General features: G+C 45.4%; 1 protein-coding gene across 1 annotated transcript in view; it reads right to left on the reverse strand.

The window, feature by feature from the left end:
- LOC144156413 (nose resistant to fluoxetine protein 6-like) overlaps positions 1-14,754 on the reverse strand; it is a 48,858-nt gene that overhangs the window by 15,776 nt on the left and 18,328 nt on the right. Inside the window, exons 3-7 of the mRNA XM_077688374.1 lie at positions 12,866-12,980; positions 8,034-8,121; positions 7,795-7,898; positions 1,982-2,258; positions 30-128 (exon numbers count right to left, since the gene is read on the reverse strand). Of these exons, the coding sequence (XP_077544500.1) occupies positions 30-128; positions 1,982-2,258; positions 7,795-7,898; positions 8,034-8,121; positions 12,866-12,980 (683 nt within the window). The remainder of the gene's footprint in view (positions 1-29; positions 129-1,981; positions 2,259-7,794; positions 7,899-8,033; positions 8,122-12,865; positions 12,981-14,754) is intronic.

Genomic DNA, 14,754 nt, shown 5'->3' on the forward strand with positions numbered 1-14,754 from the left:
AGGCACGCGCTGGCAATCACCATCTTTACCTTATGTATCTTCTCACAAGCAGCAGAGTAACAGGCAGCCAGAGTTTTCCTTTGTGATTCCTCAAGTGTCTTGCAATGTTGAAGCTGAGCAGGAACCCACTGGAAGTATGCCAAAAAACGTACGAGTGAAATTGCCCTTTGTTTAAGCCTCCGCGAATGATTTCAACGTGTTTTCCATAGTTTTCGCGCGTTGACACAAAATTCCTTTCTGCACAGGTAACTTTTAGCACACGATGTGCTTGCCCTTAAAGGGATGGTTTTTGATTTGGTGATAAAACGAAAGCAGTTAAATGTTTTGATTTACAGGGTTCGGCCGAGTGCGCTGGCGGGAAAGGGGGTACACTCTAACACAATCCTGTGCTTCATTTTCACCGCAATGGCCTAGATTCCCCAGTGCATGCCGCCGACGATTTGAGTAAAAAGCTATCACAACGTGTAGGCATGACATCTTGCATTGCGCAGTGCCGCAACGCGGATCACATGAATAGTGCGCATCACTTTGGCGGCCGCTACTATAGTTTGGCGGCGGCGATGGCGACGGCGTTGTAACCGAGTGAGTGAAGGCAGAACGAAAGCGGCGGAGGAAAGTGTGGCGAAAGTGTGAGGGCGATGGCAGTATGCTGAGCCCGCACGAGACGTTCGTCGGAGCGTCTGGCGAATGTGTGAGGGTGATTATGAGGGAGATTACGCTGCTATGGCGCAATATCTCACTGCCTCCCCCTCATACTTACACCATGCGGCCCTCCACCAGTCGTGGCTCATCCGAACCACGTGACATTTGCGCAGGAGGTTCAAACACAATTTGCAATAACATGCTCGGCGGTGGCAGCGGGCTGCGAGATAACGGCAGAGTAGCGCGCTCCGCCGTGCGTTCACTGATCACGGGCAGATATGCACCGTGACCGAGAAGACTGCAGTTCGCGCTACGCACCAATTTCGTATTAGGGAGTATAGTAATCGTCAGTGATTTTTAGCCAATTTACATAGGCACGTTGCTGTGCTTCACCGACTTTGCATTTCAGGCTGCATGGACTGGTAAATGGAGCCCATTGTGCTGAAGCTGGACCATGGCATGGCCAGCTAATGTACGTTATAATTACAGGCATTCGTTATAAGTTCTTTATAAAGAAGAACTAGCATTAGAATATTTACGATACACTCGTCTTCAATTAAAAGAAGAAAGATAAGCGACTGTTTCATTTTAAACGCATATTTATCCGTTGCAAAGTAATCAGTTAGAACAACTCCAGGATTGCGCAGTGAAGTACGTCGCTCTCGTTTTAATATGGAGCAAGCCGTTTCAGGGGCGTTTAATTATTTCGTGCGCCTCGAGGTAGCGCTCTATGCCCCAAAACATCGTTTGGATTCATACAAGCTACTTACAGTAACAGCGTTATTATATTGATCCGTATTGCAGGCCGCTAACTCAGAAAATCGAGCATGGATAAAAGGCAATGAAGTAGCAAGGATTGCCCTAAGTTATGTAGTGGAACAACGGTGCAGTAACGACCAAAAGTTTACGGACCAGAAAAGCGAAAATTTGAGGATTCCGCTCTCGCATGGAAGCGCGACGGTGAATGTGCGCGTGCTTATATATATATATATATATATATATATATATATATATATGACAACTGAAGAGTGACTAAACATAGTTCGGCACCCATAAATTAGCTTCCTGGCCGTCATGGTGATGACAGACTTCCTGAAATTTGCAATCCCGTGTTCCCTATCGTTTACTCATGACTATACATGCTTCTCATCCTCCACGTCCATGCCAAACGTAGTCAAATGACTATAAATCGGTCACGGTCAGCTAATTCTGCTGCTCGCGCTGTGGCTGCTATTTATCTTTTCTGTTTGTGGGCACTGATCGTTTCGCGTCTCTTATGAACACAGCTCGACAGATGCGGTGGCGCCCAACATTGCGTTTCACGCAACGGTCATATCACCTCATGAAGAGGAACGTCTGAACGGACGGGTAGGCGTTCCCGATGAGGCACCAGAAGAAGTTCTTCCCGAACCGCACAATACGCAGCAACTCCCCCACAGCCGTTGGTTCGACAGTGAGGTAGCTGTGTCCTAGGATGACCCAGCTGGCGCTGAAAAACCGCAGGCCATGCAGGAAACGCAACCGCCAGGCGTCGCTGCCCCGCTCTGCGCGGACGTTCAGCAGCTTCTCGGTGTTGGCCACCGCGCTGAACGAGAGCACCACCTTGAAGAAGGTGCCTGCACCGAGAGAAACACATTAGCAGAATGTATAAGCAATGTCCAGACGAGCAAAAGAAATTTTTGAAGCAATGAGATGCGACCTCAGTAGTAGTTTGTGGAGCGACACCGAAGATCACATTATGGTTTCGGTTCCGATACACTGCCTGGTTAGCGTGATTGGAAGGCTACATCATGGTATGCCCGCTTCACGCCACTGTGTATATGAGTGCTGTTCATATGGCCCCTACCCCATTGTACTGCTTTACGAAACGCCCTAGGAAACGTTAAATACAGCTAAAGTCAGTTTTAGAAAAATTGACCTACTATCACCCCCAACAAGATAGCGGTATGGGCAGACCGACATTAGCTCTGCACAAGGCTTTGTCAGAACCTGTATCTGCGATCTTCGTTGTTGAGTGGGCTCAGTCGCCCTTAACAAGGGTACAAGAAATAACTACAATAACAACGACCAAACAAGAAGACGAAGTGAGCAAAAGGGTCGTTGCGCATTGTTACATTCGGGAACGCTTCCCTGAACCACTTCGGCGCCTCCTTCATGTGAAGTAGCATGGTGGTCGAGCGGTCAGCAAAAGTTGCTGCCTTGGTAATGAAGACAAGAAGCCGGAGGCAAGCTTAACTGGTTTACTGCATGGCGAGAGGTGAGCCGAAGCAATACAAGAACAATACTTTTACAGGCGAGATTACAGCAGAACTCGACAGGGCGACAGCATGGATTCGCTGCTGCAAAACGAATTGAACTATCCACCGAGAGGGTAGGTTTTTATACACAAAGCCGTAACGGCTGCGCGGCTTCCGCAGTGCTTCTGTGCAAACTCCCGAAAATAGTACAGACACCCTACGCTCTGTCCGAGAAATGGTGCTGAGGACATCTCGGCGGTGGAGTCCGCTTCTCCGGGGCAAGTCTCAACATGAATAGGCGTTTGCAGCTGCCGATGTTGAGTCACCGACAGCGAGGCGCCCGCGCGCCGACCGTTCTCCGCCATGCCTTAACCTGTCCGAAGCAGCTTTCTTACACAGCACCGGAGCACTCCTCAACTTGCACCACGCGCGAACATGGTTGCGGTGCACTGAATCGTAACAATATGCAAGGGCGAAATGGCTACACGCGGGCGTGAGTGCGTTTGTACGTTATAAGTAGTATGTAAATAGGGTTGTTATTACCGGTGCGTATTAATTGCCTCCTTCCTCTAAAGAGCTCTTCACCTTCGATGCAGAAAATGCCATCATCCTCTCGTACGCACCTCCAAACACACCTATCCTCTACGGCCCCCGTTCTCCTTCCCCCGAATTTTCTCATCCCTCCAGTCCATCGAGTAAATGGCCTATCCCTACTTTTAGTCTCACCACTCGGTAGCCACTCTGCTTAGTCTGCTACTGTGGTCGCCCACTGGTTGCTCTTTTGTTGCGTTACATGTCCAGTTATAACACACTTTTTCTCTTCATTGAGGTGAAAGCCTTGGATGCTTCACCAGGCGCCGAAAAAAAATCGTCGCCGTCGTCCACCCACACAAATGTACCAAAATTGCCGTCGTTATATAGAGAAAATAAAGAAACAGTCCGTGACATGCTATGCGACGTGAGTAGAAAAGGTGCACGTGGAGGAGAGCTTTGAGTGTGGGGAAGCTGCTCCGGCATGCTCGCCTGCCGGAGTAATTTGCGTCAGAAGACGAAAAAGCGTGAGCGAAGAACGGCACGCAAACGCGATGTAGCAGTTAAGGATTCTTTGATCATCTCTAGACATTCGCTTTCAAAGCAGGTATGCAGATTTAGGTTACCGAGGAATTTTTTCGAGCTAGGATATCTTCCCCCCGAATCGTTTCTTTTGTCCAAGGCGCTTGTTTCTGTGGTCAGACGTTACTCCTGTCATCATTCGTTCCATGGCCCGTTGTAGCTATTTTTTGAGATTTTTAGTAAGGCGTGAACTTTCTACCGCATCCCTCATAACCGGCAGTACGCATTGGTTATGTGCATTGCTGTCTAGTGACAGAGGTATCGTACTATTCATATTTGTGATGCTGGCTGAGGGCACACCAGTCTACACCAATTCCGTGACAGCTTTCTTTCTAGTCATCGGGATGAGCACTGACAACCTATCCAAAGGAGTTATATTCTCCCACTCCTTAGAGCATTAATTACTTGGCATAACCACGGTGCTTCCTGCATATCGGTTTACATTACTTCAAATTGATTGATATTTATCTTTACCCTCGGGGCTACCTTTCTGGATGCAGGCCCTGAAGTGTTTTTATCGAGTGTTCTCCAGACTCACTGAACAAGACACTGCAGTCCGACAACCTCAAGTGGCTCAGATATGCTCCGTTTACTGATACACCTGACTTTTCCTAGACAACCTTCCTGAATACTTATTTCAAACAGGCTGTAAATAAATTTGGTGAGATAGTGTTTGCCTGTGTCCCTCTCGTCTTGACGGCAAAGTTTTCACAGTCCTGAAAGATTATGTTGCCCCTACATTCCTAGTGCATTCCAAGGATCTTGGGTAGCCATCCTCTATTCTGACGCCTTCAATGCTTCCAGTACTGGGCCAGTGTCTGTAAAATTATACGCTTTTTCTCAGTCTTCAAATGTCATGTACAGAAGTTTATCGCACTCCGCGGATTTTTTCATTATTTGACTGATGACGTGGATTGGATCAATTGCTGAGTGTCCTCCTGTAATAAATCAAGCCTGTTCTCTCGGTTGGTGGATACCTAGGCTGCCGCATATGCGGTTTAATCTTTTTACACGACTTGTGTAACCGAGAGTAGGATACAATACGTACAAAGATATAAGTGTGCGATGATTTCGGATGTTTTAGCGGCACGCGGGAAAGTTTGTGCGCGCGAGCGGTCAGTTTGCAACGTCTGGCAGCCAAAAACACTGTGACAGCCACGAATAATGCAACGCTGTTCTTTGATGAAGTGGTAAAACAAGCGTGACTCTAAATAGACCCTCTTGGTCAGACGGAAAACAAATGCTAAACAAAAACACAGGACGAGGAGTGGATGGGACAAGACATTGTCCCGTCCACTCCTCGTCCTGTGTTTTTATTTAGCGCTTGTTTTCCTTCTGACGATGAACCAACACGCCCAAACCTTTTCCCTTCTGAAGACCCTCTTGGGACGGCATATCGTAATTTTATGGAAATACAGTAATCCCTCATTATAACGAAATCCCTTTACTCGAAATATCGCTTTATTTGAAATACCGTCTGGTCCCAACCCATACGCATGCATTTTAGGCCGCATTACTCGAAGCCCGCTTAGAGCGAAGTGGCGAGCGGAGGCGTCACCGAGTGGCGCCGACCCAGCGGCGAGTCAGGCGGTCAATATAGCGGGTTAACAGCTGGTGTTTCCCCAACGATTTTGTCGAGCTGGTCATGCTCGATTTGCGCCATCCGACTTAGGACAAACGGTCCAAATGCGTGGTAGGGTGATTGAATTTTGTTCCTAGAGATTCGTCGATGGCGTGGACACGACGGTGCGCGAACGCTGACACTCGAAGCGTAGAATTAGAAGTGTTGTAGAAAGCGGGGCACCGAAAAACTCGTTTTGCAAACTTTACGGCTGCCCACCTCGAAAAAAAATTGCCCAGTAATCATGCAAAGCCCCTAATGCAAAACCGGTCAGTTTTCATGATTGTGCTCTGTACCCACAATGAGCGGTTAATCGTTTCTGACCTCAACAAACACAACCTCAGATTCGAGCCGTGGAATTTGCGGCGCTTTCCAGCGCGAAACTCTCGTAGCATTCCGTGACCCCTACCCCTCCCCCACCCCGTATAAAAGTGGCCACTAACTTCCCCTCCTCATTCGTTCTGCAGTCTGCGAGGCGTTCTGACGCCAGTCACTGCTTGGTCAAATTGGAGAGGGAGTTGCTCGCGCCCGGCAACAGCATGAAACAGCCGAAGCTCACTGCCTTTTTTGCTCCTGAATACAGTTTTGCTTCACTGAATACGTTGTGTTTTGATACCTCACAGTTCTGGTGGATTTAAAGCTCATGTACTTTAGTATTCTCCAGTGGTCGCTTATATCAAAATATCGCTTATAACGAAATTTGTCGCCGTCCCGCTGACTTCGTTATAACGAGGAATTACTGTATACAGTACTTTTAAAAAATAGCAGTTACGTTGTTCGTGAACATATCATGGTGTTTCGAAACAAAAAAAATGACCGACGATTATACTGCCCCAGCCGGGGTATATCCTGCTAAAGCTCATTTTCTTATGGCAAATTAACCATTTTCAAATGACAAGTCGGGCATTGCTTGTTTGACCGCTTGCTAAAAAAGTGCTTCGGAGTCGCGGTGTCATTTGAGAGTGGGGATGTGCTATGTAGGTATGCCTCGGGGTGTGTGCAAGCACGATGTCCTTACAAATACCTCCGTACGCCCTTTTCGGTCAACCCACAATGTTATGCTTTGCGTGTGCGGTCATCATTCTGGCACGACGAATCTCTTACTTAGACGTTTCTAGCGACGATCCCTACTGCCTTTCTCTATTCCACAGACATGGAAGTGGGCGTCGTTGCGTATATGGCCAGGCGGTAGTGTCTGGAGCAACGCGCGCGGTGCAGCCGTCACATGCAACACTTTGCTCGTAAAGAACAACCAGCCGGCACAGAATAGTCGGTAAAACCTCAGCTTCACATTAGAGAGGGATCAGGTTCGACGCAACTCTGGCCCATGTTGTTTCACTAATTCAGAAGAGGCTTCACAAAGTCAGAGGAGAAATCCGGTTTGCTTGGCTGGCAGTGCTATCGCACTAAACCAAATGTTGCACTGTTTTTGAGATCCCGCAAAACCCGCTAACTATACCCTACGTAAACCACTTTCTGTTTCACTCAGCATGTCCTAGGTTAGGATTCGGCAACCTTCTGAGGTGGAGGCCAGAGTTTCATGTAGGCGATACGGCGGGGGCAGGACGGCAAATCGAGAGTTGGGGTCGGCGAGTTGACAATAATATTTCATCGGCAATAATCGCGCTTATTGCGAAAATGGGGGACAATGCCAACTAGAAGCGATATTTCTTTTTTTTTCCTGTCTAACTCTTTTTGGTGTAAAACTGCCACGTTGGCCTTCAGGTTGGAAGTGACAAGGGGAGGAGTGGAATTCGGACGTCGTCCGGGGAGGCCGCATAATACTTCCCTTGGGCCGCAGGTTGCCGACCCTTGCTCTAGGTTATCAGAAATTTCTAGCCCGTCAGGGTAGTATATTTGATTTTGTTCTACATTCATTGCAGTGCGCGGTATCTAAAAAAATGCAATCTAGAGAAAACCCCATTTTTAAAGAAAATCGTAAATTAGAAGCCGTCTCATATTTTAACCACTCACTTCGAGCTGTCTGCGTGTAAGGAAAGGGTGAAGGTACACATGGATTGATTCAGGCCCAGACGAGCAAACGAGGCACGCCTGGATCCCTCAACCACGCGTCCATGTGATGTGCTACATCGTCCGCTGTTCATTATATCTTGCAGCCCTTCCTTTATTTTTTAGTCTGTCGTTGGTTTGCGCGGCCCGTAAAAGGATAAGAAAACTTACCAGTGTTGTGGAGGTCGTGTCCAGCTTCTTTGCCGTACTTGCGCAGGTAGATATCAGTCAGCGAACCGACAATCACGAAAGATATGCAGGAGGCCATGAAATACCTGCGTCCGCCCGCAAAGACAAGAACACCACGTGAAAAATGATTTTCTTGCGATCATTTTTATCAATGCAAATGGAGTTCCCCCGTATAGCTTTTTTTTTTTTAATTTTGTGAAAGGTTATGTGTAAGGACTTACATGAGGGCTTTTTCCGTAGCAGTAAGTGGTGTCTTTTCCTTAATCACGCATCCTTTGACGGTGGCGTCAAAGCCGTGTTGACCAACCACTGTGGGGAATGTGCGAAGAAAAAGAGTGATATTTACAACTAGCCCGAAGACGATGCACCCTTGCGGGGCATAAGTATGCACGCGTCTCGCCAGTTACCTCTACCGCGTAATACTTGGCGAAGATGACCCCTAGCGTACATTACACGGTACATGCTTGCACAGAAAAGGGCAGTGAAATGTGCGCCAGTGTGCAACCGGCTTCTGAGGAGTGTTTCAAGGATTTTTCTTCAAGTTTACAAAAAAGAACTACCTTGGCAACTAAGCTTTCTCTTAGGACGTAGTAATGGGTGAGCATCACTTCTCTCTGAGAAGTATCCCCGGGTTATGTCGCTTATTTTTGTGTCGCTTATTTTTGTGTTGAATGTGAAATGTTAGGAAACAAGCCAGCCGACACACACCGCCCATATTTCTCCCTTTTCATCATCAGACTCTTTCTTTCTACAATTTCTCTTTGCGCCTTTGTCTTCTTCGTCCTATAAATGTGACTTAGATCCTTGACCAGTTACCTTTGTTAGGCGTATGCTCAGCCGTATTGCTACGTATCGTTAACCGTACATGAGCGAATTTTCATGCAGAGTCGCTGCTGGATGTATAATATGATACAAAATAGGAGCATTTAAATCCAAGTTATATGTGCTCTAACAAGAACTGCAAATGTATTATAAAATTTGAAGAACCTGCTATACCGTTGACTCTCGTTATTTCAATCCTTTTTGGGACTGCTTAAGGTTGAAATGCACAGCTGAAATGCACAGTTGCAATGCACAGCTTTATACAATTATCGGGCCCTCAAGAGGACCAAATTAAATTGTAAAAGTGAATTAATGAACGTCTTAATAACAGAAATCTACTGTGCAAACCTAGTCATCAGAAAAAAATACAGTATCAATTCTGAGCTTTAAAGGGGACATGAAACCAGATACAAGTTTGTTTTAATGAAAAGATTCGGTCTTTTATAGTACCCCAACGCTTTTCCGGGCGCTGACAATGCTTTATTTACTGAGAAATTAAACAATTTTAGCCAAAATTTAAGTCTGCAGCTGCATTGTGTGTCTGACGACGTCATCAATGACGAATTCAGGGCAGATACCTAAAACAAAAGATTGTTGACTGCGGCTGCCCCTATGGACGGGTACCCCTTTCGTTAACTCAGGCAATTGCCCGCTCTCGTAGATGGCGCAGCGATACCCCTCAAGGACCGCTGTTTTCACTGGGTTTGTTTTTTACCGGACTTAAGCTGTCATATTTTTGACAGGATTAATAGTAATTGTTTCCTGAAAGATTGGCCATGACTCAACAAACAGGGACATATTAATGGCCGTCCCGCTTAAGTAACTTCCCCAGTTTCGTGTGCCAAACTCATTTTGGAGTTCTAGTGCGAATAAAAAGATATAAAGATTACGATTCAGACAGGAAGGAGATTTCCTCTACCGTTTATGTGATTAACCGAAAAATACTGATTTTGAAGTGGCGGACGCGAGACCAATTAACGTTGCAGGTATTGCCCCCGCACTGGCAAGCCATCAGTGAGGTAACAGTGTATAACAAATTAGTAACATTACATGCTAGGGACAGAGAGTTGGAAACAACTACGGCATTTAATTAACACTCACTCAACAAACACAACTTTCAAAGTAAGAAAATTGACCCGTACACGCCTACAAAAGTTACTGAATTTGATTTCTGTATGGCGTCATAACAATGAAGAATTTCTAGGTCTGAGATTATGTATTTCCTAATGGCGGCAACAACAATGATGAAGGTTGTTTTTGATTGATTTACTGTAGGGTGTAAAGCGCCGCCGCAACGCAGGCGATGAGGCGCGCCGTAGTGGAGGGCTCCTCGGATTAAGTTTGACCACCTGGGGATCTTTATCGTGCGCCGAAATCTCGTGCACAATGGCGTTTTTATTTTCGCCTCCATTAGAAAAGCGGCCGCCGCGGCCGGGATCCGAACCCGCGTCCTCGTGCTCAGCAGCACAACGCCTTGCCACTGAGCCACCGCGGCGGGTATGAAGGCTGTTCTCCTTCGTTCAATTGCGTTACGGTGGCTCTGTAGCTAAGGTGGCGTGCTGCTCAGCCCGAGGTCGGGAATTGGATCCCGGCCGCGGCGGCCGTTTTTCGATGTACAGAAAGCACTAAGAGGCCCATGTGTTGAGATTTTGTTGCATGTGAAAGGTCCTCAGGAGGTCAGAATAAGCTGCGGGGCGTTAAACCCCCATATAATCCTTAGTTGAATTTGCAAAAAATTTCAACCACCCCACCTGAAGTGCTGTGTACGTCAATATTACTTTGGCAGTTAATTAATTAACACGATTACATAGATGTACTGTCAGTGTCTATTGTTGAGTCAAATAATTATGTAGATGGGAGATGTAAAATACGCAGAGAATGGGATCTAAACTACATCTCCGAAGAATGCCATTATTCAGAAACATAACTTCGGTGATCATTTTATTGAACAGCAAAATTTGGCATGTCGTTTTCGTTAGCTTTGAATAACTGCAATGGCAACAACTTCGGTGTCAAATGGTGCGAGTTTTCCAAGACTTTCATGTTTGAAATGTTCTTTAGTACATGGTTCCTAAAGTCGAAAGATTTAGGTGGGAAAGAACTAATGCGCAATATAAATGGCCATAATCTTGTAATCTCTCATTCCTATTGGGGCCAGATCACTGAGGTAACTAGGTCGTAGACTGGAGTAACTGTACGCTAAAGTCAATTTTGTTACAGAAGTAATAAGGTGGATGGTCGATAACCTTTCAATAAGTTTGATGTAGAGCGGGAGAATTGTTCTGGAATGATTGCTAATTATTATTACTCAACCCATTTTCCAAGCACTTACTGTTTCCTACCTTCTTTAGACGGCGTCCCAATACACAGATTTCAATTGAAGTGTTAATGAGGTGACCATTAACATGCCCGATTCTGTCGGACAACTTTTATCTCACTGGATGAAATATGGTCTAGTACAGCGCCAGTATCCTTTAGATCTATTTGTTGGAAGAAAACTTCGCCGGCTGATGTTTTATGCAGATAAAAGTATAACAGGAGCACCGCGAATGGCATGAAGTGGCACTGCGCTGTTGAATGAGTTTGCAGTATCAGTACAAAAAGAGTGCATGTTTGCACCACCATAACTATGACTGGGGCACGATTCTGTGCAGATAGGGTTAATTACTAGTAGCAGTACCACTATTTCTAGTATTTGAAAGCTGCATGACCAATGACTGCCTGAGAAATATGTGCAGCCCCCGAGGGCTTTCGTGCTGTTTCGGAAGGGCCGGTATGGCCTTCTCCTTTATATCATTTGTAAGCTGCCTTGCTCGTCCTGTTTTTATGAGCTCTTTCCCTACAAAAACAACTCCATGCCGACAGCATATTTTTGGACTAGGTAATTTTTAAACAGCATAGCTAGAAGTTAGTAAAGAGAGAAATGACTTTGGAGAGGTCGCAATAGCCGGAGCGACTCTAAGCAACACCTCTTATGCATTTCACACTTAATCTGCGCCGTCAAGGTATATTTCATTTGTGGGCTTGGCCCTGTAACAAGTGGGAGGAAGTAAAGAACAATGTTTTGTTGTTCACCGTCAAACTTAAGTAAAAAATTGTTTCGCAGGAAGTTGTAAAAAAATTGAGGGCACCTAAGCCTGTTTAGTTGCTTTTAAGGCAAAATCCCAGTGAAATATTGTGACGGGTACACACATCCACCCGTCAACAAGGCAGCCACTCTTTTTTATCGTCCTTAATCTGTCCTAATCCGCTTTAATCCCATTTAATTCACCGTAATCTACCTTAATCCATACCATTCCACCTTCATCCAGTTTAAGCAACACTAATCCCTTCTTAATTTATTTCAATCTATCTCAGCACTCATTCATGCATCTTACCCTACCTTCACACATCTTAAGTCGCCTTAATTCATGTAAATCTAGCTTAATCATATCATATTATTCATTTCTGTCAATCACTAATCAATAATTATTGCATCTTAATTCTCCTCGATCCACCTTACCACCCTACAACCATCACAATCAATAACGAATCAATCATGAATAAACGTTGTCGATCATTAAACATCTCTTACACACGGCTCGCAAGGTTTAGAACACCTCTGGCGTTTCTGAGGCTTTTCTACAGTTCGTGTCGACACTATGGTCATGCGAAGTCCAACTTTCAATTAGACATACAAGACTTTCGCCTTAATGCTACATTACTTTGAGGCTCCTTGATCTCTGCGCCTTAGCGCAAGGTTTGTCTACGTATATGAATTAAGTACGCACGTTGTTCTTAAAACAACAGGTTCCTTACAAGTCTCTTCCTTGAATATTTTATTTTCTTAAAATTATTTCAGAAATCTCCAGTGCATTTTCTACTTCACGCTTGCAGCCACAAGGCAGCTCACTTGTGCAAGAAGTAACTAGAGAATGGCGATTTATTGCCGTTCATGTGCGGTTCCGCCCACATACGTACATTGATCCTTAAGGCGTGCATTGTTTAGCGTGATAGACATGCAACATATATATTAGGCATTTAACCGGATTTTTATAGCTGGTAACCCGCACTACAGCGAGTTCACAAAATAACGATGACCAGAGAAGAAAACGACAGAACTAACGCTGTCTCAGGTAGCCAAAATTAGCCATTGTGCATCTCCTTTTTCTTCGCTTTACAGCTAAGATGACTGGTTGCCTGCCGGTGTTCTCAAACCGACTTGCTTAAAAAGAAGTGACCGCGTACTCACATGACCCGACGAGGAACTGGAACTCTCGCGCAGAGCACGCCGAAGGAATGCATACCCCAAGGCGGAGGCCGTGTGCCATGTCGTTGTACATGAACTTGAAGAAGTCGAGCCTTGCCTGCGAATATAACAGAAATAATACACGGGGTAGGAGGTATTATAACTACTACGCAGGACCTGATCTATGTCATATCACTAGGCTGTGATGTGTTAAAATCCTCCCGCAAATTAGGTTTGAAGCCAACCTCTTTCTCGTACTCACTAGACAATTTCCTGGGGCAAACCCGTGAATGTTACGTCAACAACATGATGAATGGCGAGCTTTCTGCGTGAGTGCACAGTCCGAAAAGTCCCAAAACATCACAGCGAAGGAGCACATAGCGAGAGCGTTGATATGCATGAGGGCACGCAAAGTGTTATAGAAGGAAAAAGGTTTGGGCGTGTTGGTTCATAGTCACACAGAAAACAAGCGCTATATAAAAAACAGTATTTTCACCGCTCGGGCCTGACAAAAGAAATTGGGGAAGAGGCAGAGATAGCAAGGTCTGGGGATCAATGCATCAGCAGGCCGTCTGTAGCCTTATCGAAACTTGATTTGCATTTCTTGTCGTAGGCGGTACGTCACTGTTTTTCTTGTTTCACCCACCATTTTGATGTTTCCCTTTCCTTCCTCCTCTCTTCATGCTAGCCAGACGTGTTTATAAGCACTGGTTATGCAATAAACATTTTGTTGAAAGTTTAGCGCTTGTCCCGTCCACGCCTCGGCCTGTGTTTTTTATATAGCGCTTGTTTTCCAAAAGTGTTATAGATTCGGCTAAATGGGCTGAACTGCTGAAGGGCAGTGCAGCACTGGTTTCTTCAGTTCACTATAGCGCAGCTCGCGGCGCCCCCACTTTGTTCCTTATTTACAAGGTGGAGAGCATAGACTTGTTACAGAAAAACAATTATTATCGGTAGCCGCCATTTCAAGGCAGGCAGTCTCAGTTGTCTCGTTAATACCCCCTGCCCTAATTTTGATAACGTGGGAAGAGTGACGGCTCCCTGCGTACGCCAGGGCTACGAAACCTTAAAGCATTGTACTCAGAATGGTTGAGTACCTCAAAGGAACCCCAAGGGATGATGATGTCTGCAAAATGGTGATCCGAAAAAGGGATAAGAAAGTTTAGGTCAATGCGCTTCCTTGCTTTCGGTTGTATTTCGTTGTGTGCGAAAGTAACAGTTTACTTAGAAATCTGTGAAAGGAAAGAGAGTGCTGTACATGAAATATATTTAGTGACTCTGAAAAGCATTAGGGTAAATTTAGTGGCGCCAAATCGTGTGAAATAAGCTCGCATTGCACCAAACGTCAAGGCGTGAGGGAAAGGCGGAATTTTACTGTGGTCAATTTAAATTGGAGCAATTTTTTTCTAAGGTTTAACATGCTGTTTTAAACGTTTTATAGTTCATGAGTAATGTTTTGAGTATTACCGAATGGAAATTGAAATAATTGTTAATTTTTTATGCACATCTCGGTGCTGCCACTACAACGTGTGTAGAACACTCCAGGATCAAAGTTCCGCTGGATGTTTTCAAAAGCACTAGATTGGCTACATTTTCCGACTACTTCATATTATGGGAAAATATTTAAAAAGTTTAAAAAATCACGGACTCACAGCAAGTGCTGTATCACTAAACAATGGAAACGTTCTCCAAATTCAGGCACTGCACAGCGCAAGGGCGATTTTACCTAGTTTAGCCAAGCTTATAAGTGATTAGAAGCTGCCAACCACAGGCAAAGACAATATATTAATGCTGAGCCTGCTCTTCAAAAATTTATGTCCGCGTTACGATAACGTCCCGGTGGTGGCACAGGCGCGGCTTTCACTTCGCGTCTTTCTTCAGCCGTCAATATC

Source organism: Haemaphysalis longicornis, unplaced genomic scaffold (genome assembly GCF_048455015.1).
Source record: "Haemaphysalis longicornis isolate Haplotype H1 unplaced genomic scaffold, Haemaphysalis longicornis Haplotype H1 scaffold_1, whole genome shotgun sequence".
NCBI lineage: Eukaryota > Metazoa > Arthropoda > Arachnida > Ixodida > Ixodidae > Haemaphysalis > Haemaphysalis longicornis.